The sequence below is a fragment of the Miscanthus floridulus genome, chromosome 8 (assembly GCF_019320115.1).
Source record: "Miscanthus floridulus cultivar M001 chromosome 8, ASM1932011v1, whole genome shotgun sequence".
NCBI lineage: Eukaryota > Viridiplantae > Streptophyta > Magnoliopsida > Poales > Poaceae > Miscanthus > Miscanthus floridulus.
Genome location: NC_089587.1, coordinates 69948673 through 69971235, shown reverse-complemented (window position 1 = coordinate 69971235; position 22563 = coordinate 69948673). Strand labels below are relative to the sequence as shown.

At 49.4% G+C, this 22563-nt stretch overlaps 1 protein-coding gene and 1 long non-coding RNA gene across 3 annotated transcripts; one reads left to right on the top strand and one right to left on the bottom strand.

Moving 5' to 3' along the window:
* Nucleotides 1–1844: 1844 nt before the first annotated feature.
* LOC136472465 (expansin-A19-like) lies at nt 1845–2767 on the bottom strand. The gene is made up of 2 exons (XM_066470167.1): nt 2626–2767; nt 1845–2494 (listed from the first exon to the last, which is right to left on the bottom strand). The coding sequence occupies exons 1-2, from the start codon at nt 2753–2755 to the stop codon at nt 1845–1847; spliced, it is 780 nt and encodes a 259-aa protein (XP_066326264.1). The 5' UTR covers nt 2756–2767.
* Nucleotides 2768–5153: 2386 nt separating this feature from the next.
* LOC136472466 (uncharacterized) lies at nt 5154–12826 on the top strand. Of its 2 annotated transcripts, XR_010762358.1 has the most exons (5): nt 5154–5530; nt 5633–5933; nt 6507–6544; nt 6946–6999; nt 12543–12825. It is a non-coding gene; the product is annotated as an uncharacterized lncRNA (long non-coding RNA). The 2 variants fall into 2 exon arrangements; XR_010762357.1 differs by having other exon boundaries at nt 5633–6544; nt 12543–12826.
* Nucleotides 12827–22563: the final 9737 nt, after the last annotated feature.

Here is a 22563-nt window from a genome sequence, read left to right as displayed (position 1 = left end):
CCATATAAAAACCATTCTGTATGAAAACTGCGTGACTTTTTTTACTTCTTTTTTGCTATTTTTTATGGGAGTTATCCATTTTTTTGGAAAATGATTTCTAGAGGCAACTCATGTTGCCGACTGCCTCAAGAAATCATTTTTTAGTGGCGGTGGGTACTGGCCGTAGAAAATTTTCAGTGGTATAAAAACTTTCTGTGGTATAAAAAATGAAGGTGAATGGGGTTCATGACTGGTTGGGCCTACAATCACTACCACTGCAATAGTTTGTGCGAATGACATTTTCATCATCCGGTTCTGTTAATATTGTTGCTGATAATATATCACCACCTATTTGTAATGAAGTTGTGCATCCATCTGGGAGATTTTTTTACCAATAGTTCATGACACGAATCGACGGTGAAATTAGTTTCATGCCGGTTTGTGACACGAACCATTAATTGGTAACAAATGTGTAGAGTGCTAGGGCTATCAAACCTAGAAATTTACTTAGATTTGGTTGGAAATTTTGGAGTGTACTTGTATCACCGTCGCCCCTCACTCAAATCCACTTCTCCCTCGCACAAGCCTGCCTCCGCTCCTCTCCCTCTCTCGCTCTCTCTCCCTCCCCCCCTCTCTCTCTCTCTCTCTCTCTCTCTCTCTCTCTCTCTCTCTCTCTCTCTAATGCATTCCCCTCCACTCCCGTCCGAGCAGGGCGGAACCAGGGGGCAGCGCCGCGCTGTGCTGGGCAATGGGCGGCATGTTTGGTTGCGGATGCGGGCACACGGGCGATCAGCGCGGGCCACACTCGCAGCGGTGGCATAGGCTATAGAAGCGAGGTGGCGTGGCTTCGGGTGGGGAACATTATCACCTTTTATTGCAACATTACCGGGCGCAACATTATCACCTTTTATTGCAAGGTTATGCTTCTTTTTATACTGTTCATACAAACGTCGTTTAACCCATTTACATACTGTTTCCATTTAATCAACCGCTTACCCACATTTAAATGGTTGTTTGCCAGTTTTTAAGTGGTCGTTTAGCCAAAATATTAGCTAAACGATAAAATACTAATTGTTTATTGTTTACTGTTTAGGATAACATTGCTTTGTAATGTGATCGAAGAGACCTCGAGGGCCAACCAAAGGGGATCCAGACAGTAGAAAGATGAAAAGTGGGGTAAATGGTCGTGACCTAGGGAAGCTATGGCCTAGTTCAGCATGGTTATGGCTTGGCAGTGGCGGTTGGGGCCTAGCGGGAGGTGCCTGATGAGGTTTTGGATTGGCAACGATCAATATCGGGGTGCCGACTTTCGGTAAACCACAAAGCGGTGCTCAGAAAATCAAGAGATACAACGGAGGTTGAACTTGGGCGGCTGTCGGCTGGTGATTTCAAGGGGTATCCGCGATGGAACAGGTATGGCGAGTGCCATATTGGATCCTCCGCCCTAGGCTGTTAGTTAGAAGAGAAACACCACTAGTTGGCTATTGTCACGCTTTGATTGTTAGAAGAGAGGTGCACTAAACTGTGATCAGGATGATATATATATATATATATAACTCTCAATAATTATTTGATAACGCACTCGCATGCATTGAAACTCTTGATGCAACTTTTATCTACTAGTGAAACAAGTATGCGCCTCCAAGATGAAGCAAAGAATAATTCGTGGGTGGCAATTTCAAATCCACAAATCAAATCAGTGACAAACACATAGTAACCAAGTGTACTTTTTAAGAGGAAATAACCAAGTATTTTACTTACAAGTTACAACATATATATACTCTCAATGATCAGTTGGCGGTTGTATAATAATATAAAGTGATTTCCGTCGTGGAATGAATGAATGAAGCAGTGTATATAGGTTATTAGTAATCGAAATTCTGGTAGGTGGTGTAAGTTTGTCCGAACTGCCACCAAGCCGGCACGACATCCTGGAAGACGAGGTTCTGGCCGCCGGTGGAGACGAGCGCGAAGCTGAGGCCCTGGCCGACGAGCCCGCCGGAGAGGCAGTGCCAGTTGGCGCCCCAGTTCCTGTACATGGGGATCCAGTCCGTGTCGGTGCCCTTCACCGCCATGCTCTGGATGGAGCCGCTGCCGGCGACGTTGGTGATGAGCACCATGTAGAAGCCGTTGAAGCCGGCGATGGTGAAGCGCACGCCGCCGCTCTTCCAGCACTTCACCCGCTGGTAGAGGACGGAGATGATGCCGGCGCTGTAGATGCCAATGTTCTCCCAGGCGGGCTGGGACATGTCGAAGTGGGGGCGGGGCGGGCCGCACCAGCCGCCGGCGGGGAGGTCCCCGACGGCGGGTAGGTCCCAGTTGGGCGGGCAGAAGTTGGTGGCGGAGACGACGACCCAGTTGTTGCCGGGCTTGCACCACCCGGTCTTACTGCTGTCGCAGATGATGGCGTAGCACTGTCCACACGACGCGCCGTCGTTGAAGAGCGCCGTGCTCAGTGCCGCGTTATTCACGCCGTAGCCCTGCTCGTACAGGTCGCTGTACCCGCACGCGCCACCTGCACGCATGCGTATGTTCGTGCTCATCGATCAAAGCCCATATACAGACGTCGTGTAGTATGCATGCATGCTCGAACTGATCATCACGATTCACGATTCACGATCACAAAGACAAAGACAGCTAGGTTACCCATTGTGTCGGAGCCGTTAGCGCCGCCATAGAATGTGGCAGTGGCCGGAAGCCAGTCGCCCGATCTCGCCGGCGAGACGAAGAGTGCAAGGACGACGGCGAGCAGCTGGTGGAGGAAAGGTTTCCCCATCTTGCTCAGAAACGGCCGGCGATCGATGCCAGTCCCAGATGCTGCTACGTTCTAGAGAGTAGATAGAGACTGTAGACACTAAACAAGTTTGGAGCTTGGAGGTGAGAAATGTCTGCAGCAATGGTGGTGCTTATATAGCTAGCTAGGGTTAGGGTTCGAGCTGGAGGAGACGTACGTACTGGCCGGCAAAGAATTTGATATTAGATTATTCCAACAGAAATGCATTGCATTGCATGCATGGTTATCACATCATCACATATCGAAACGGACAAACACTGTTCCAACGACGATCGCAACGACCAGAGGTTGACTTGATAGTTGTTTATATTTAATTAAAGATCGATATCTGCATGTCTGCTTAGCACTGGTACTGTTTCTAGAAAGCAATTATATTTCCGTACTCAGTAGCCAGCTCCAGCTGGTGTGCATGTAGTTACAACTTACAACCACACTCAAGCATCTAGCTCAAATTTTCTCAGCTCTATTATTTTAGACAAACAAATAAAAAAATGCACCGTATTAGGTCGTTACGTAGTTCGCTGGTCTGGTTTGACCAGCCAGCCGACTGCTCTCTCTCTCAGTTTACTATTCATCGAACCAGCCGAACAGTGTTTTTCTCTCACAACAATTCAGCCGGAACAGTGTTTTTCAGCCAAATTTCAGACCAGCGAACGGGGCCGTACAGTTCATCATTTTATTCTGTGTCTTTGATCTTGAAACATTCCCCTTATTGGGTATCTTCGTTCCATTGCTTGGTTCAGTATATGCTACCATCCACATTTCATGCACGCAAGAACATATAAAATTGTGTTTGACTAGTACGCTTAGTACTACTTCACAATTCTTTATGTTCACCATTGTTCTTTCGATCAGTAGGTTATTACATATATACATAGATAATTAAGTGCCGGTACCAACTGCTATTAAACCGTGATGTTTTAAACTGCTCAACGCCTTGGAATCATTACTATTGCAACGGCAGGTAGCTTCTGCCTAACAATTGGTGAACTGAACTTTTGCAATTCTTTTCAGACGAACTAAACATTTAAATAGCACAACGTACAATATGTCCTTCAACTAGCAAGACAGTCCGCACAAATAGCACGAGTAGATAGACTTTTCTTATTATATATTTTGATTTTTTATTTAAAAATAAAATTTTATAGTACCTTTTATTTATTACATTGTAATATGTCATCTCTTCATGTCAGCCATTGCATCCTAGGGTATGATCTCCGTACAGCTATTGTTGAATGGTTCCTTAAGGTTATTGTCATCTCCCTCTCTTATTTTTTCCCCACTCATATATTGTGTCTTCGCAATTTTAGGTGAGTCCCAATCCGTGAAGCCTTCGGGTTCCTCTTAAGATATAATTGTATTTGCTTTTGTTGCGTGCCTCTCGTGATGGTTTTGATGTGCCAAGCCCTTGTGCATATTCTACTTGGCGAACAACACGACGATGATGTGGTGAAGAGGCACTGAGGAAGTTGGGCCTTCCAACGTGATGAGAAGCTTCACTACGTGAAAAACAGTTGGTAGCAACGTAATCTTTTTTTTAGGGGCGGCTAACATTGGAGCCGCTCCTATAGTGGTGTGTTCAGGCTCCAGCATAGCAGCCGCCTATACAAATGGCATAGTAGGGGTGGCTGGTAATACAAGCCGCCCCTACAAATATGTGTCTATTTGTAGGGGCGGCTGAATCACCGGCTACAAATCGTTACGGCCCATCTCAGCTCAATCACTAACAACCGTAAGATTTAGTATCGGACGACGGAAAATACACCCCTCAGCAAACTCTAACACATATATATATATATATATATATATATATATATATATATATATATATATATATACACTAGTATCGGACGACGGAAAATACACCCCTCAGCAAACTCTAACACACACACACCCACACACACACACATATATATATATATATATATATATATATATAGGGAGAGACTATTCGGTAGCCGGCTACAAAATAAGTTATTCTGTAGCCACCTCCATTTACTATAATTTTATACACTAATTTACGATAATGTCAATACATATTTACGATAGTTGGGTTACTATAACATATGGGGATATTTACCATAACGTTATAGTAAACCACTTAGTAAATTAACATAGTAATTATCGTAACTCAAAGTAGCTACATAATAAATTATTTTGTAGCCAGCTATAGGATAGTAGTTCTATATATATATATATATATATATATATATATATATATATATATATATATATATATATATATATATATATATATATATATATATATATATATATATATATATATATATATATATATATATATATATATATATATATATATATATATATATATATATATATATATATATATTAGAGAAGCCCTTTCATTCATCTCCATCGTCACTCTCCTCTTCGTGACTGCGGCCTCTTCCCCACCACCAGAACTCTGTTCGTGCGAGCTCCTGCGCGCCTCCAACGCATGGCGGACAGAGGTGGCAATGCGTAGCCCCAGGCGGACGGAGGCGGCAACCCTTGCGAAGCACGACCGAGGGCGGCCAGGACAAGGCCGTGGCGGATCGGATTTGGTCGTCGGTGCCGCGGATCTAGCCGTCGGTGCCACGGATCCAGCTTCAGCGTCGCGAATCCGGCCGTCGGTGCCGTGGATCCGGCCGGGCTTAGTCATGCCACGGCGACGGCCATTGCGACCCACGCCACTAGCTCCCCGCAGCGGAGGCGACGAGGAAGAGGATGGGCCTTTGGATCCAGAGGAGCCAGGTGAGCACTCTCTGTCTCTTCTCTCCCTTCGAATCAAATCTTTTTCATGGCTGGGAATCGGGTTTCTGACAGCAATCGAATTGGTTGCCACGGCTAGAGCAGCGGCAACAGGAGGACTGGAGGAGGAAGGTGATGCTGTGAAGAATAAGCGGAAGCAGTGCCCAGGGGCAACCCCGCCACCCACGCCGCCGGCCCCTCCTCGACGCCCGCGCCGCAAACCCATGGGCCTCCCCTGACGCCAGCACCGCCGACGCTGCAGGACCTCTCCGGCACCCATGCTGCTACCACCGCGAGGAGCTCTCTCTCCCCAACCTCCCTCTCAGATCTGCTCCTATTTTCTTGTCTGCAGGGGATCTATGTTCACAGTCTCGTAAAACTAATGATGAGATGCAAGAACTAATAGGCCAGTTTGGTTTCCCTCAATTTTGCCTCTATACATTGTATAGAAATTCATCGTTCTCAATTGCAGCAGGCTTCAATATATAGCTTAAGTGGCACTATAACACATTCTTCAGTTTGACATGCTTCAATTTAGGATTACATCCACCGCCTTACATTCTAACTGCCAATATCCTGCATAGACTTTCCTCATTTTATCACTAAAAAATTTCATTTTATTATTTCAGTGCACCAGTCAAATTATGATTGCCTCATCTTTGTGTTACGATCCTAACACTGAAACCCTGACATTAGCTTCTTGCCATGGCTGTGAATAACCCTAACACTGAAACCCTGACCAGCAAATGGATTACTTCTAAAATTAATCACTGGTTGAATGCAAATTCATGAAAATTGGTTCAATGCCGTATGATATTCTTACAGTATTAGAAGTTCTTGTGAGCAAAAGGATGTCTGTATTTTCTGTTAGTTCAGTTGCCATATTCTTAGGTGATTTTATAGATTTATCATATTTAGTTGTTTTCTTGTAATGCTGGAGGCTGAGGCTTCTATTTGGTGGCTGGTTTTTACTTTGCAGATTGATATCCAGTATTTGGCAGTCACTTCAATTTCAATGTAAATTACCCTTAACTTCAACTCCTAGTATTTGGTTTCCATAAAGAAAGTAACCTTGGCTAGGACATGTTAGGAATTTTGCTTTGTATTTTTGCCTCTTGGGGTGTCAATTCTGTGCTCCGTCATTTCTGAAACAGTTTTCAGCCTTATAGGGCAATAGCTGTCATCACTAAATTAGTCTAATTAATATTCCACTTTACCTTCTCAGCTTTTAGTGACCAAATTTTCTCATGATTACTTTTTTAGTAAAGAAAAAGAAACCTGGAAACTAATGATTGTTCTTTGCATTACCAAAACATGACATTATTTGTATACAAGATTACAGGTGTTTTTTCTTTTTTAATTCTGAATCATCTTTTCTTGTGTTATCTATATTTTGTTGATGCCAATTCTCTTTCCAGGGGCTACTAATAAACCTCACTCAAGAGTTGGGTGACGCTGTTCTTCGAAGACTGGTAAGATCTATTCTAACATATATGTGGTGTGGTACTGTTTTTGTTGGGTTCAGAGTGTGTTCTTCGAAGACTGGTAATCTAGTACACTGTTGGTTGAATAAGTTGTGAAACAAAAAGCATCTGTCCAGTAGTATTTTGAGTATACGTGATCTGTGACAGTTCCTGTCAAGGGCCTCAAACCCTAGGATAGCACGACCCCTGACTACGTAACTCGTAGTCGCGATCCGTCTTCTCCGGCGAGGTTTACCCCTCCGCCGCAGGCTTTGGTTGAACGAGAGCGAGAGAGGAGTTTAGGGATAATTCCATTGCTTAATTCTTAACTTCTTGTTGCTGGATACATATAGCCATGAGGCCAACCAAAAGGGAAACTAATCACTCCTTGATTCTAGGGATTTAACAACTAACCGCCCTACTTCCCATCTAGCCAAGGCTCGCTGGAACAGCCTGGTCCGCGCGGGCCGCGCGTTCCTCGGCGCGGCGTGCGTCGCGGTTGCGCTGGCGCCTGACATAGCCTTGGCCCCACATGACATCTCTCCCCCCCTCGAGATCCAGCTCGTCCTCGAGCTGAAATGCTGGATATGTGGTGCGAAACTCGTCGAGGTCCTCCCAGGTTGCTGATGATGCCGGCTCGCCGCGCCAGTAGACCAGCACCTGACGAACTCCACGGGCCAAACGAGTCTGAGTCACGCGGTCTGGCGCAGGGACGACCGAGCCATGCTTGATGTCAGGCAGGGGCGGGGGAGTCGTCGGCGGTGTTCCGATGAACTTCTTGAGGGTGCCCACGTGGAACACGTCGTGAATGCGAGCCTGCGGGGGTAGCTCCAGGCGCACCGCGACATCGTTGATGAGCTCGACGACGCGGTACGGACCGAGGAAGCGGGCCTTCAGCTTGCCCGTAGGTGCTTGAGGCAGGGACGACGCGGCACGCTGGCGGATGCGAAGGAGGGCCCAGTCCCCGACGGAGTAAGACACCTGCCGATGATGCTTGTCGTAGTGCAGCTTCTGGACCGCCTGTGCTTGCTCCAAACGATGGCGTACGTCAGGCGAGGAAGGCGTCGCGCTCCTCCATGTCCCGGGCAACAGCGGCGACCCGAGTCTCGCCGGGCTCGTACGAGCGGATGGTGGGCGGGTCGCGGCCGTACACCACGCGGAACGGTGTCTCCCGAAGGGACGACTGGAAGGCCGTGTTGTAGACGTACTCGGCCCACGGCAGCCATCGGAGCCATTGGCGGGGACGATCTCCGGTGAAGCAGCGCAAGTACATGACAATAACCCTGTTCGCCGCCTCGGTCTGGCCATCCGACTGTGGGTGGAAGGCGGAGGACATGTGCAGCTTGGTCCCCATCAGGCGCATGAGCTCGCGCCAAAACGTGGAGGTAAACACCGGGTCACGGTCGGAGACCATGGACTGCGGCATGCCGTGTAGGCGGACGATGTCGGCGAAGAATGCTTGGGCCACGGACTCGGCGGTGTACGGGTGGGCGAGGGCGATGAAGTGGCAGTACTTGCTGAAGCGGTCGACGACTGAGAGGATGACCGACTTGCCGTTGACCCGGGGAAGGGCTTCGATGAAGTCGAGACCGATGTCCGCCCATACGACGGTGGGAACGGTCAAGGGCATGAGAAGTCCCGCCGGGTTGAGGTGCTCCGACTTGTAGCGTTGGCACGTGACGCACTCCCGCACGAAATCCTGCACAACACGACGCATGTTGGGAAAGTGAAAGTCACGGCGAAGTCGGTGCAGGGTGCGCTGAACGCCCTCGTGGCCATCGTTATGGACCGCCAGCGACGATCTCCAGGAGCAAGGGACGATGCGGGCGGTATGTACAGGCGCCCGTCGTACTAGCACCATGTCATCGGACCACCGTCCAAGGCGCGGCGCGCGTGCCGGCCCGTACGTCGTCGTGGATGGCGACCAAGGCAGGGTCGACGGCCTGAGCGTGGCGAAGACGGCCGATGAAGTCGAAGCGCGGTGCCGAGACTGCGCGGAGGCCGCCCATGCTGTCCTCCTCAGCATCGCGACGGGAGAGGGCGTCCGCCACAGTGTTGGTTGCCCCGGACTTGTACTCGACGGTGAAGTCAAAGCCAAGTAGCTTGCCGACCCAGTGGTGCTGCGGTATGGTGGCGAGACGCTGGTCCAGCAGGAACTTGAGGCTGTGGTGGTCCGTCTTAACGAGGAAGCGGCGGCCCCACAGATATGGCCTCCAGTGCCGCACCGCGAGCACGAGACCGATGAGCTCCCGCTCATACGCCGCGAGGGAGCTGTGCCTGGGCGCGACGGGCCGGCTGAAGAATGCGACCGGGTGGCCCTCCTGGAGCAGGACGGCGCCAAAGCCGTGTGTGGACGCGTCACACTCGACGACGAAGGACTTGGTGAAGTCCGGCAAGGTCAGTACCGGCGCCGAAGTCACGGCCCCTTTGAGGGCGCCGAATGCTGCCTCCGCATCAGGGTTCCACGCGAACCCTTCCTTCTTGAGGAGCGCCGTGAGGGGCGCCGCAATGGCCCCGTAGTTGTGGACGAACTTCCTGTAGTAGCCTGCCAAGCCGAGGAAGCCTCGCACCGCTCGAGCCGATCGGGGACGGGGCCAGTCGTGGATGGCCTGGACCTTGGCGGGGTCCATGGCGACGCCGGCCGCGGAGATGGTGTGGCCCAGGTAGGCGACGGAGGCCACACCAAAGGAGCACTTGGACCGTTTCACGAACAGGCGGTGCTGGCGCAGTAGTGCGAGGATGATGCGGAAGGTGCCGGAGGTGATCTGCCCATGTGGTGCTTGTAGATCAAAATGTCATCAAAGAACACGAGTACAAACCGCCGGAGGTAGGCCCGGAGGATGTCGTTCATCAGTGCCTGGAATGTTGCCGGGGCGTTGCAAAGCCCGAAGGGCATCACCAGGAACTCGTAGAGGCCATCGTGGGTGCGGAACGCCGTCTTGTGGATGTCCTCCGGCCGCATCCGCACTTGATGGTACCCCGAACGCAAGTCCAGCTTGGTGAAGAAGCGCGCGCCGTGGAGCTCGTCGAGGAGTTCAGTCGACGACGGGGATCGGGAAGGAGTCCTTGACAGTGAGAGCGTTGAGGGCGCGGTAGTCGACGCAGAACCGCCACGAGCCGTCGGCCTTCTTGACGAGGAGGACCGGTGAGGAGAAGGGCGAGTCGCTGCGTCGGACGACGCCCTGCTCGATCATCGCGGCGCACTGGCGTTCCAAGTTCGTCCTTGTGGGCCGCCGGGTACCGGTACGGGCGAACTGCCACGGGAGCGGAGCCTGGCTTGAGGACGATCGCGTGGTCGCGGGTGCGCTGGGGTGGAAGGCCGGTCGGCTCGGTGAAGATGTCCCTGTAGGCGGTCAGGAGCTCGTCCAGGAGCGTCCCACTGGCCGCGGCGATGGTGCGCAGGCGCGCGGCGGAGGCCGAGGGCACGCCCGACCAGCAGACGGAGCGCCCTTGATGCTGGAACGACATGGATCTTGTGGCGAAGTCCCAGACGATAGGTCCCAACGTCCCCAGCCACCGTGTACCGAGCACCACGTCATACCCTGCGAGAGGCATCACAAACAGATCGGTGTGGAACATCGTGTCGGCGATGAGAACGGGGCGTTCTGGATGACGCCAGGGCAGGCCACTCGTTCGCCGTTGGCGACCGTCGCGGTCATGCGCGGTCGGGCCTGGACCAGCAGCCTAGTGCGGCGCGCTGCGTCCTCGCTGATGAAACTGTGAGTCGACCCGCTGTCGAGCAGGGCGAGGAAGGACGCGCCCCCAACTGACACCGTGACCTGGATCGTGTCGGCGATGGGAACGCCCGCGACGGCATGGAGGGAGAACACCGGGGACTCTATGTCCACCGAGTCATCAGCCGCGGAAGCGTCATCTTCGTCGTCGTCCGCGGCGCAGTCCAGGAGGAAGAGGCGTTTGCACACCTTGTTGTGGCCGCGGCTGTACTTGTCATCGCAGTTAAAGCACAGCCCAAGGCGGCGTCGTTCCTCCTGCTCGGCCTGGGAGAGCCGTCGCACGGGCCGCCCTTCGATCGTGGTCGTGGGTGCAGCCGGCTTGGACGTCTGAGGCTGGGGCAGGACCGGGCGCGTTCCCGGCGTGGGCAGGACGCCCCGTGCAGGAGCCCTGGCCGGGGCGGCAGAGTATTGCTCCATGAGCTCGAATTGGCGGGCGAGGCTCATGGCGGCGGCTAGGGTTTGCGGGTTCTGCGTCTGGACTTGGAGGCTGAGCGGCGGCAAGAGACCCCCCGTGAAGAGCTGCACCCGTTGGGCCTCATCGAGACGACCGGCGCGGGGAAGCAGCGCTTGAAATCGGTCCTGGTAGTCTTCCACCGTTCCCGTGCGGCGGCAGGACGATAGCTCGAAGAGGGGCGCCGATCTGAGCGGGGGCCCGTATCGAAGGTTGAGGAGGTCCTTGAAGCGCGGCCACGTCGGCGTGCCTTCGTCCTCCTGGACCTGCATGTACCACAGTTGCGCCCCATCTTGGAGGTTGTACGACGCCATCCAAACGCGTTCCTCTGGCATGATCCGCTGCTGCAAGAAGGACTCGCATTTGTTGATGAAGATCAGCGGGTCGCTCTTGCCGTCGTAGTGCGGGAATTCGGGACGCCAGTGTTTCGGCGGCCGATCTTGGTGGTGCTCGCCGGTGCCCGGCCGGCCACCGGATGCTGAAGAGCTCGCGATGGAGAGATCATGGATCGCCTTGGCGTTGGCCTCAATTGATTGCTGCATCAAGGCCATTGTCTTGGTGAGCGCTGCGATGGCAGCCTTGAGGTCGTCACCCATGTCGTCGTCGGAGCAGGAGGCGACGGATGATGGGGTTAGGGATGCGGCAGCGGCGGGAGGTGGGGATGCGGGAGCGGCGGCGGCTGGCGGCTGGACTGTTGGTGCGGCAGCGGATGGTGAAGAGGATCGATGTGACCGTGATACCAGGTTGTCAAGGGCCTCAAACCCTAGGATAGCACGACCCCGACTACGTAACTCGTAGTCGCGATCCGTCTTCTCCGGCGAGGTTTACCCCTCCGCCGCAGGCTTTGGTTGAACGAGAGCGAGAGAGGAGTTTAGGGATAATTCCTTGCTTAATTCTTAACTTCTTGTTGCTGGATACATATAGCCATGAGGCCAACCAAAAGGGAAACTAATCACTCCTTGATTCTAGGGATTTAACAACTAACCGCCCTACTTCCCATCTAGCCAAGGCTCGCTGGAACAGCCTGGTCCGCGCGGGCCGCGCGTTCCTTGGCGCGGCGTGCGTCGCGGTTGCGCTGGCGCCTGACATAGCCTTGGCCCCACATGACAGTTCCTTTCCAAACTCATATTTTTTTACCATTTTGCTATATACTAGTTTCAGGATTGCACATGCTGCTCCTTTCTACAATTTGCTTGCCTAACTAGTGATAGAATATGATGCAACAGTTAAATAAAGGGGTGCCCACTGCAGTACTACTTGATTTGCTGCTGTCTGCAATTTGATCTGCTATTTTTTTGAACGCAATTTTTGATCTGCTGCTTGCCTGCTGCTATATGGTTTGCTCATTCAGTCATTTGTTGTTGCAGGATAACACTGCATCACCACGGGGGAGTCATTTAAGTGGCCACGGTCACTATATATGGATGGTTGCATAGATTTTCATGGTTCTATACAGGCCACCACAACTCCGTCCATGTATGCAGATTGTACTGAGATTCTGATTTAGGTAGAAATCCTCAGCACCAACAGCTTCGTGAGACTGAAAGGCTAGCTCTAGCCCATTGATATAACCTTGTTAGCTTATATGTTTGTATACATACTTGTAACGTTCACTTAGGTAGAAATTCTCAGGACCAACACCTTGTGCTCTTGTGCTTGTGGTCGAATTTGAATTTTTTTTGGCGAAAAAATGCACTGTAGGGGCGGTTCTAGACTAAACCGCCTCTACAAACATGTATTATAGAGGTGGCTGTAGCCCCTACAAATCTATTTTGTAGGGCCCCTACAAATCGATTTGTAAGAGCGGTCTGGGAACCGCCTCTACAAATACATGATTTGTAAAGATGGTATGGTAGGGGCGGCTGGTCAAACCGCCCCTACAAATCATCTGGAGCCGCCTCTACAAAAAGGTTTTTCACGTAGTGCTTGACATGCGATCAGTTTAAGAACCTACTAACATGTTTCATGCGCAAAGAGTTTTTTCCCTTTATACATATAATCTGATATCCTTGACATTATTGGCAAGTTGATCTTGTGTTATTGCACAGAATGTTATAAAAAGTGTATTCCCATCCAAGCATGAGTCTACATGGTCCTAATTTTTGTTTTGTTATTACATGTTTTTAAAATTCTTCATGGACTCCATTAGGTTCAATAATCTGCAGCGTTACCAAACTCGACACATATATCAAGATCAACGGCCCATGTCTCTTCTACTTTTCAATAATTTTATTCCAAATGTAACTATTATTTGTTGCACTTGACGTGGACTCGTATATGTATGTATTTTGTTTCTCAATTCATACAGAAATTGAATTAATAATTTCCTATATCTTTTAAGTACGAGTTTAACTATATATAATTTATCCGTTGTGTTCTTGGTCTGTTTGCGACAAGAGCGTTCTTGCTCTTTATGGTGTGTAGCCGATCTTTGCATCAACACCTATATTTGAAATATACAACAACTCTTTTGGTGACTATCAAATTTAAAATACACAACATATGTGCAAGCCCATTACTTCTACATTTGTACTATGCATTGTAATAATAGTTTTTATCAGAGTAATCTAGTTTTCATTGTTTGCTTCGTGCCCATTACTTTCTAGATAATCCTTTTTAAGGAGCTTCGTGTACAGGTAATAAAAGGTGACTTTGAAGATCATACAACAGACGAACAAGAGAGAAATATCCGTGTCTCCAGACTATAACGGAACACTAACGCCAATTGTAAGGGACCCAAAGCGGGCTTACATGTCTGGTAAAGTAAATGAGATAGTATTTCTATTTAGATCTCTAGGAGACCTAGAGGGGGCGTACATATCTGTAAGGTCTGTGATATATAGTATTTCTAATTTAGATCTCCAGGGGCTCGGATGTGGTAGGGGGGCTTGAGCCCCCCTAGGAGGTAGGTCTCAGCCTGAATTGAACCTCACACAATTTTTGTTTAAGTGAGCTTTGCATTTGTCGTTTTTAAACATAAATTGAACCTCATTTAAGCGTAAACCTCTCATCCCCCTCTGTTTAATGTTCACATATTTGCTAAACTATTGCATAGAGCTTTGATTTACGCAAGCAGCCGTGGCATGGACATCAAGATGGCCTCTATCACACAGTACGCCAGTACCAGCAACGAGATACAATTACTTTGCACAATTTCGTATTATGGATTATATGTTTGATCCATAAATTTATTGAACTTGATCATCTCATTTTCATTGCAGACAAAAGAGCAAGGTTCGTACCAGCCTGCAAAGGAGTATGCCACGGTGATCAATGAGGTGCAGAATACATCTGCCAATTACCGATAGAAAGCTAATCTATATGACCTATGGAATTTTAATACACGTATTTAATCGCTTTAGGTTTATTACTATATGGTACGTGAAAGGAAAAAAAAATTGGTGCAAGTGTGGAGAACAACACATTTTGTGTGAGTGTTCACTACCAGAACGTGGTTGAGGAGGTAAGAACTAGACTTTAAATCCCATTTTCCTTTCAAACTTCCTACTTCAGATGAAAAATCCCATTTTCCTTTCAAAACTTCCTACGATTATTAGTATTTAACCCTGTGTCGCAGTGCCGGAGGGAGGGGGCACAAGCCCCCTACCCCAAATCCAATGCCTTCCATATTTCATCCATTCCATTAGCTACTTAATACCTGGTTAGCTAGTTAATGTTGTTATTCATGCTTTGATTCCGTGTCGTCCTTGCTCTATATTAATCTATAATAGCATCTTATATAATTAAGAATTAGACATCTCTATTATATTCTCCATCTCTTATAATTTTTGTAGGGCCTACCAAATATCGAGTTCGTCCCCACAATACACCCTCTAATAAGTTAGTGTTTTGCTTGTTTGCTGCCTCCAAAATGATCTCCAATGGTATCTATATTATTTAGGATTAATCATTTTGTTATCTTCCTTGCCTCATTTGTTCCTGTTATTACTATGATTATTTTTCTAGCCTAAGAATTAGATTGATCCGGTGAAGGTTAGAGACCTAAGGCTAATTATTTTTTAATCTTTTGCTCTATAATATTCAGTGTTTTATTTAGATTTTCAAGTTTCTTTTGTATTGTTACAAACATTTATTCGGTTGTTATGTATACTCTTGTCGTGTACGTATTTTGTTATACGTGATTGTTGTCGGTTCGAACGGCCCCCTATGTTCAAACCTTAGCTCCGCCCTTGGCCATTGCCATCACTGTCATCTCCCAAGGCACAACAGTAGCAGCATCACCGCTAGTAGTTGTATACTCTTGTTGTGTAGATGTTGTTTAACTTTCTTACTGTTGTTAATTGCTTTCATGGCCCATCCAGCCATCCATGGATTGAAAATGTTGCAAGCCATCGTCAAAGATGGGAGAACTTTGTAGTTGTAGTTGTATTTGGTGTCGTGAATTTTGAGTGTTGGTTTAGGTTTAACAATGGTCATGTAACTTGTGCCTCTCGCAAAACATAAGATATACAACTAGTCTTGGCATGTATGATGCTTAGATTTGAAAAGAAACAATTATTTGATTGATATGAAACTATGATACTCTTGGGCCATCAAATTTTTTGTGACAATTTAAATTTTTATATTAAATTGCCATGCCAGATCCTAATCATTGCCACATCATATGACAATAATATTTTACGGTGTTTTATTACCCTATGCGCGTGGTACCTGCATAGTCATCCAGCATGGTCAATGTTTTGCAACATTTTCTCTACTTGATAACAACAAAAATCGAGTGTCATAAATCCACCATGCAAGTATGAATGTCACAAAAATTACGACAGGAATATAATTTTTGTCACGGAACACCTTTAGCTATGGGGAATAGGCGATGAATATATTTTCGTCGCACGCGTGTCGTAAATTGTGAAACATGGCATGATTTCCAGTTTCACGGCATGAATGCAACGATGTAGAAGGTCATATCTCATGTAGTGTACTATTTGTAATCGACCCTTGGATTAAATTTGAACCATTAGATCATCATATTAAACAGTGTGACGCGTCCTTGTTCTTTTCGGTTAATCTCGTAATTTTTAGACCCTCTCGGAAACGTCAATGCTCGTTTAACACTGTTATATAGATATACTAGATTGGCTTCCCCAACTCAATCTGTCAAAAAATTGTTGCATATGATATTGTCTATTTCCCCCCTGACGAGGTATGTTAAGCCTCGGGTCCAGTGGCTACCGAACGAAGAAGACCCCCGACCGATCCCTCCATGATCGCCCGAGGGCTCGGGGGCTATACCCATCAGGTGCGCTCGTGCACACCCTCTGGAGAAGAATCCTGGCCGAGCCTGACTCCACCACAACTTCCGCTTGGGGCTCGAGGGCTTGCCCGAGCCCCAAGGCTCCCGATCTACGACAACACATTGGCCCGGCCCTTGGCTCCTACCCCGCCAAGGCCCGAGCGCAAGAAGACACATCGGCCCAAGGCCCAGGCGTAAGAAGACATGCCCCGAGCTACCGAGGCATGGGGCGTGACATAAGAAGACAAAGCTTCCCAGCGGCCTCCAGGGGCTCGGAGGCCCCCGAGCCCGTGCGTTAGCCCCTGAAGCCAACCTCCTTTACTGCCAAGAAGACTCCAGAAGGTCCACCTAGGGGAGGCCGGTCCAAGCCGACATAGCCTGACACGCAGAGTGTAAAAACAGAGCAGACGAACGACGCCCAAGGCTTCTTTGGCTCCACGACACTGCCACGGTCCACAGCGCGTCGCTGCAAGGCCCTCCTAGACTCTGGCGCATGTAGACCATAGATTAGTTCCCCCAAACCACCATGTACCCAACCTATCTCATTATATAAGGGATAAGGTATGACTTAGGGGAGGGGAAAGGAAAGGAAAGGAGAAGATAGATAATTCCACTCCATTCCATTCCTTGGCCTCTGCTCAGCACTGAAAGCAAGGCAACCCACTGAGGGCCATCGAGAGCTTCTCCACCGCATCCCATCGTCTTCCTCTTCTCCGATGAGGGGAAGGCACCACCGGCGGCGAGGCAACCTTAGGATTAGCACCGAGCTAACCCCCTACCAAATCTCTCTACAACCCTATTGTAACCCCCTAATTTTGGGTGCTTTTGAGTATAAGGATCATCAGTTGTTGGACCATTGGCACCAATTGGACCGAACCAAGATAAACCGTTGCGTCCTCTCTGTGATTCTTGTGTTCTTTAGTCCACCCGAGCCACCAGAGACCCGTACTCTGACACTGACTCAAACAACAATGCTTGCCGTGGTTTCAACCCCACGATAGCTGGTGTGCCAGATAAGGGGCAATGTCAAGTGCGATTCTGGCTCTACGGTGGCTGGAGTCACCTACCTCGTTGCTAGAGCAATTGGCACTACCCTAGATGGTGGTGTCCGCTTCCCCAGCGAGTTCTCCGTCATGGCCGACGCCTTTGCTCTAGGCTAGGTCCTCAACTTTGGGATCTTGGCCTACGCCACCGACTGCTACGACGAGCTTTGTCCACTACATGGGGCTACGCCGGTGAGCAGCGAGCCCCCGACATCGCCCACTTTGCCAAGACTTCTGAGAGCAGATCACGAGGTCCTGGCTCGATAGATCCGATGTAGTTTGGGCCCGAACCCCACCGTGTCAGACCATCACCAAATGTTTTACATGCTGGCCAACGTCCACCACCAGATCACCACCGGTGAGGTGCTCCCACCGCCTGACCACTTCTGGTACTACCTCCCAAACCTACCTTTTGGGATCCAGAACATGGCAGCATCCTTCTAGATGGAGCTAGAGCACCTCATCAGTCGTGAGGCGCCATGAAGTGCCATCATCTCTAGCATGGTGGGGACCGACGTCCCATCGCTGTGTGCCTTCCTCGAGATCCTTTCGGGGAGCGATTTGGAGTAGGACTTCGACGATGTCGACTACAACGCCCCTCCACGCATGTGCTACCGCATTGACGATGAGGTCCTTGATGAGGAGGTGCCCGGGCTCATGCTGTCGGACCAGAGTCCTCGTAGCCATGTGGCCTACCTCTAGGAAAAGGAGGATCGCCTACAGGCTCGATAGGTGGACCTAGAGGCCATCGAGGCAGACCTCGAGCGCCAAACATAGGATCTTGCATGACAGCGAGCAGGGCACCCTCTCGGCGACGATGATGACGCCCACATGGGGGCTCCCAGTGGCCTCTGCTTTCCCCGTGCGGCGTACAACATGGCGGCCGCTGCTTGCCGCGTGGAAGACATCTTCGACACGCCGGACCCAAAGACCAACGAGCGGCTCTTTCGCATCGCCCTCAAGCAACAGGCCAAGAGCTTAGCGTCCCAGCACCGCGCCACGCTTTCTCGGCCATCCCAGATGACGATCTCTCCTAACAGGGACCGCTCCGATGCTAATGCCCAACAGGCAGGGAGGAGCAGCGGTGACACCTCCGGCAATAGTTCTGACCAGCCGCGGACTCGGGGCGCCAAGCATCAATAGGAGCGAAGGTGTGATCTTTCTCCTCAGCGTCCCCCTACATGCCACTGGATCGACAACGACCATGACATCCACGACACCATCGAGGCCAGGCACCACGCTCAGGCGCAGTCCCATACCCCTAAGCGATGGGGCGAGGGCGCCTCCCTAGATCACTTCACCCCCCCGGCGTTCAGGCAAGCGATCCGAGCGACCCCCTACCCTAGGCATTTTTAGCCACTGATGCACATCTCCAAGTACGATGGTGAGACCAACCCGGAACATAGGCTATAGGATTACCGCCTCGCCATGAAGGCCGAAGGGTCAAATGATGACTTCGCCATCTAGTACCTTCCTCTGCTTCTGTCAGGCTCGACCAGAGCCTAGCTCGAGCAGCTTGAGCCTAGCAGCATCTGCTGCTAGGGCGATCTCTGCTCCATCTTCATCGTCCACTTCTAAGGTATGTACACTTAGCCTAGGAACACTTGGGACCTCCAAAACTACACGTAGAGGCCTGACAAGACCCTTCGGGAGTACATCTAGTGTTTCTCCAAGAAGCACAACAAGCTCCCCAACATCACCGACGTCGACATCATCAATGCCTTCATCTACGGCATGACCTGCAAGGCGCTCATCCATGTGCTCGGCCACAAGACCCCGCATATGACACAGGAGCTCCTGGACGTCACCACCCAGTACGCCACCGGCGAGGAGGCGGTCTAGGCCAACTTCAGTGACAAAGCCAAAGCCATCGGTCATAGTGACGCCATGATAGGAGGAACAAGCACCACCGGACCTAACCCTCGAGGGCAAGGTGCATGCCTAGAACACTTTGAGAAGGCACTCGAGTCCCCCTACCCGTTCCATGGGGGGTAGGCAACCTCCTCAAGGACTGCACTACCATGAAGGGCTACATCCGCAGCATCCTCGGCTAGTAGGGCAAGGCCCAAAAGCCTACCCCAAAGGCCGGCGGCCGGGCAGGAGGCGCCTGTCAATGAAATATGGTCGGCAGTCTACCTAGGGGTATGCCCAAGGTAGTAGATTATCGGTAGACAGGTGTGCAAGCTACGAACGAGATGGTGACGCAAGACAGACACGAGGTTTTATCCAGGTTCGGCTGCCATGAAGGCGTAATACCTACGTCCTGCGTCTGATTGTATTGCTATATGTAAATGAGATCTGCCCACTAGGGGACCCCTGCTTCTCCTTATATATTCTGGAGGGGTAGGGTTACAAGGTAAGTATCCTATTTGGTACTATATAATAGCTTGCGGTGCACGTCGAGCAGTGCCGTGCATGCCTTGATCTTGTGGGCTGGGCCACCTCTGATGGTGTGGCCCATGTCTTGTCTTGTAGATACCGGGGGCCATACCCCCATCGCTAGTCCCCGAGCCTGATAGTAGGTGACGTAGTCACGTGGTGCCAGGGTCAGAAAGTAGAAGACCAGCCGAGCAGGTAGCCAATCCTCGGGCGTAGCCTTGAGATGAGAACAAGCACATTCACCACAAGGTGAAGTGTGCCCACTTAGTCCCCGAGCCTGCTGGAAGATGAAGAATGAATCTTGTAGTAGGGTCAAAGAAAAAGAAGTCTGCAAGCTTTGCTGACGTCGTCCGACATGCTCGTATCAAGACCCCAGACGTGCTGCCCAAGATCAACACCCTGATCCAAACAGCATGGAGCAGCTTGATAGCACACCGATAAGACGTAGCAAGATCCGAGCAGCAAGGGAGTCCCCAGCGTCACTGGCGATGATCGAGCACCGAGGAGCGAGGAGTCCTCGGCGTCGCTGGCGATGTCCGAGCATCGAGGAGCGAGGAGTTCCCGGCGTCGCCGGCGATGACCGAGGAGCGAGGAGTCCCCAGCGTCACCGGCGATGACTGAGCACCGAGGAGTCCCCGACATAGGTGGTGATTGTAACAGAACCGACCAATTATACGAAATTAAGTAAGAAAATCATCCGCCAGAGCAGATGATTTAGCAAACTTAAGCCCGTATAACCCGGTAGTCCGTGAAATCACGAAGGATTTCAAACCAACTCACATCCCAGCCAAGATCGTAATAAGTTTAGTGGTCACCATCACATATTACATAAAAGTTCGCATCACAGATACATCAGAGTTTAAACATAGTTATTACAAATGAGTTCGAATAAAAGTAGCGGAAGCCATTTGTTCAAAACCACACACACTCACACAGAGTTCAAATACAGTGCCAGCTGATGATCATCTCCAACAAAAGCATTAGACGAGACATAAGGAATGACCATGCCCATGGTCCTAAGCATCATCCATCGTAGGATAAAGGCAGTTGATACAGTAGCCGTAATAGATTTGCCCATCTGCAACAAGTGGGAATAAAACCCTGAGTACGAGAAGGTACTCAGCTAGACTTACCCGACATAACCGAAAATAAGTGACACCAAGGATTATGAAGGGCTTTATAGTAGGGTAGCTGACTTATTTGCAAAAAGAAGCATTTTTAGCATTTTAAGAACCTTTCTAAAAACATTATTGCCAAGTTAATTATTTATAACCTGTCGACTAGATTTGCACCTATACTAGAGCAAACATGTGATTAAGCCGATAATGATAACCAATGATCATTAATCAACTTCCATAATGTCATATTCATTATAACTGTCCAAGTGTTCTATTAACATTACTACGATGAAGTAACTCAAGTCAAGTGCTCACTATCTAGGAGCGATGGCGATTCGAATCGATTTCTAACCAGCTGGTGATTTATTCCTTTCACAAACCTCACTCACCCGCTAAAGTGAGGTATCAGTCACCGAGTCAACTATCCAGGAATCTTGAGTTTGCTAGGAACCACATGTACCCAGGGGCCAACCGACTGCACTTTGGTCTTATCATCTCGCCCCCATGTCCTACCACACCTGCTCCGGCACAGTGCGCTGTGGGCAATCTACTCAGCCCAAATAATCTCCCAGCTTCGCGATCGAAAGGTACTTTATTCGGCCAGCTAAATGTAAGGCATGCGTTCAACATGACTCGAGGCCCAACAACGGTCGGTCCTTAATCGACATAGACGGAAAGCACTACAGTTCAAAACTCTATAAGTCTCCGTCCGGTCTCAACTTCATTTAACACTTAGTTATACCATGACTTCATAGTCATCCAAGCAGATCCAGGTAACCACCTATAGCTCGCAGGTGATAGGAAATCACCCGACTTCTACCGGTCTAAGCCAGCTAAGCATTGACTCGACTACGGATACCAGGGTAACAAGGATATAGTATAACAAAGGTAGACAAGGTATAATGCAGCAATGGTTGCAAACAACTCCTGAACATAATGCATCAATTAAAGTAAAGCAGTTAATTAACAATTGCAAACCGGGGAGAAAAATGCTCTGGGGCTTGCCTCTCTCGAAGGAGCTCGAGCGATGATCGGGGCACTACGGAAGTTCCTCAACGTCCTCCTCGTCGGCTTCAGGCACTTCCTACGGCTGCACCTCGAGCTGCTCCTCGGGCTCCTCGGGTATGACGACTGGGTTCTCAGTTTGCGATCCTGTATGATGCAATGTGCGTAAGTGCTTATGAAATGAGTGCATCGGATGAGATGAATACAATGGATATGCTTGAATGCAAGGTAGTCAACATCATCCAAAAACATATACTACAAGCACATGTCATCTACTGCATTCTCTTCTACTACTAATATGCTAAGTCAACACCTCTCATTAAATGCTTCAAAGATACACCAAAGCTTCACTAATTTCTTAATCACACATAATGCAACACTTGATTAAACCCTAATTAATAATAGGTTTGAATAGCAACATCTATTTTTATTGCTTAGAAAAATCTTAGAAAATTACCATATCACAGTACTACCCTAAGTAGTCTACCATCAGATTTTCATGGTATTTGAATGAGTGGATTAGCCTACACAAAAATAACAAGCTATGGCATGATTATGAACATGAAAATACTTTGTACTGTGAAAAGTG

Bases quoted from the DNA above. Each gene is read 5' to 3' on its own strand.
- LOC136472465 (XM_066470167.1), bottom strand. From the start codon at position 2,755: ATGGGGAAACCTTTCCTCCACCAGCTGCTCGCCGTCGTCCTTGCACTC. The intron at 2,495-2,625 runs GTAACCTAGCTG...GCATGCGTGCAG, and splicing joins TAACGGCTCCGACACAATGG to GTGGCGCGTGCGGGTACAGC.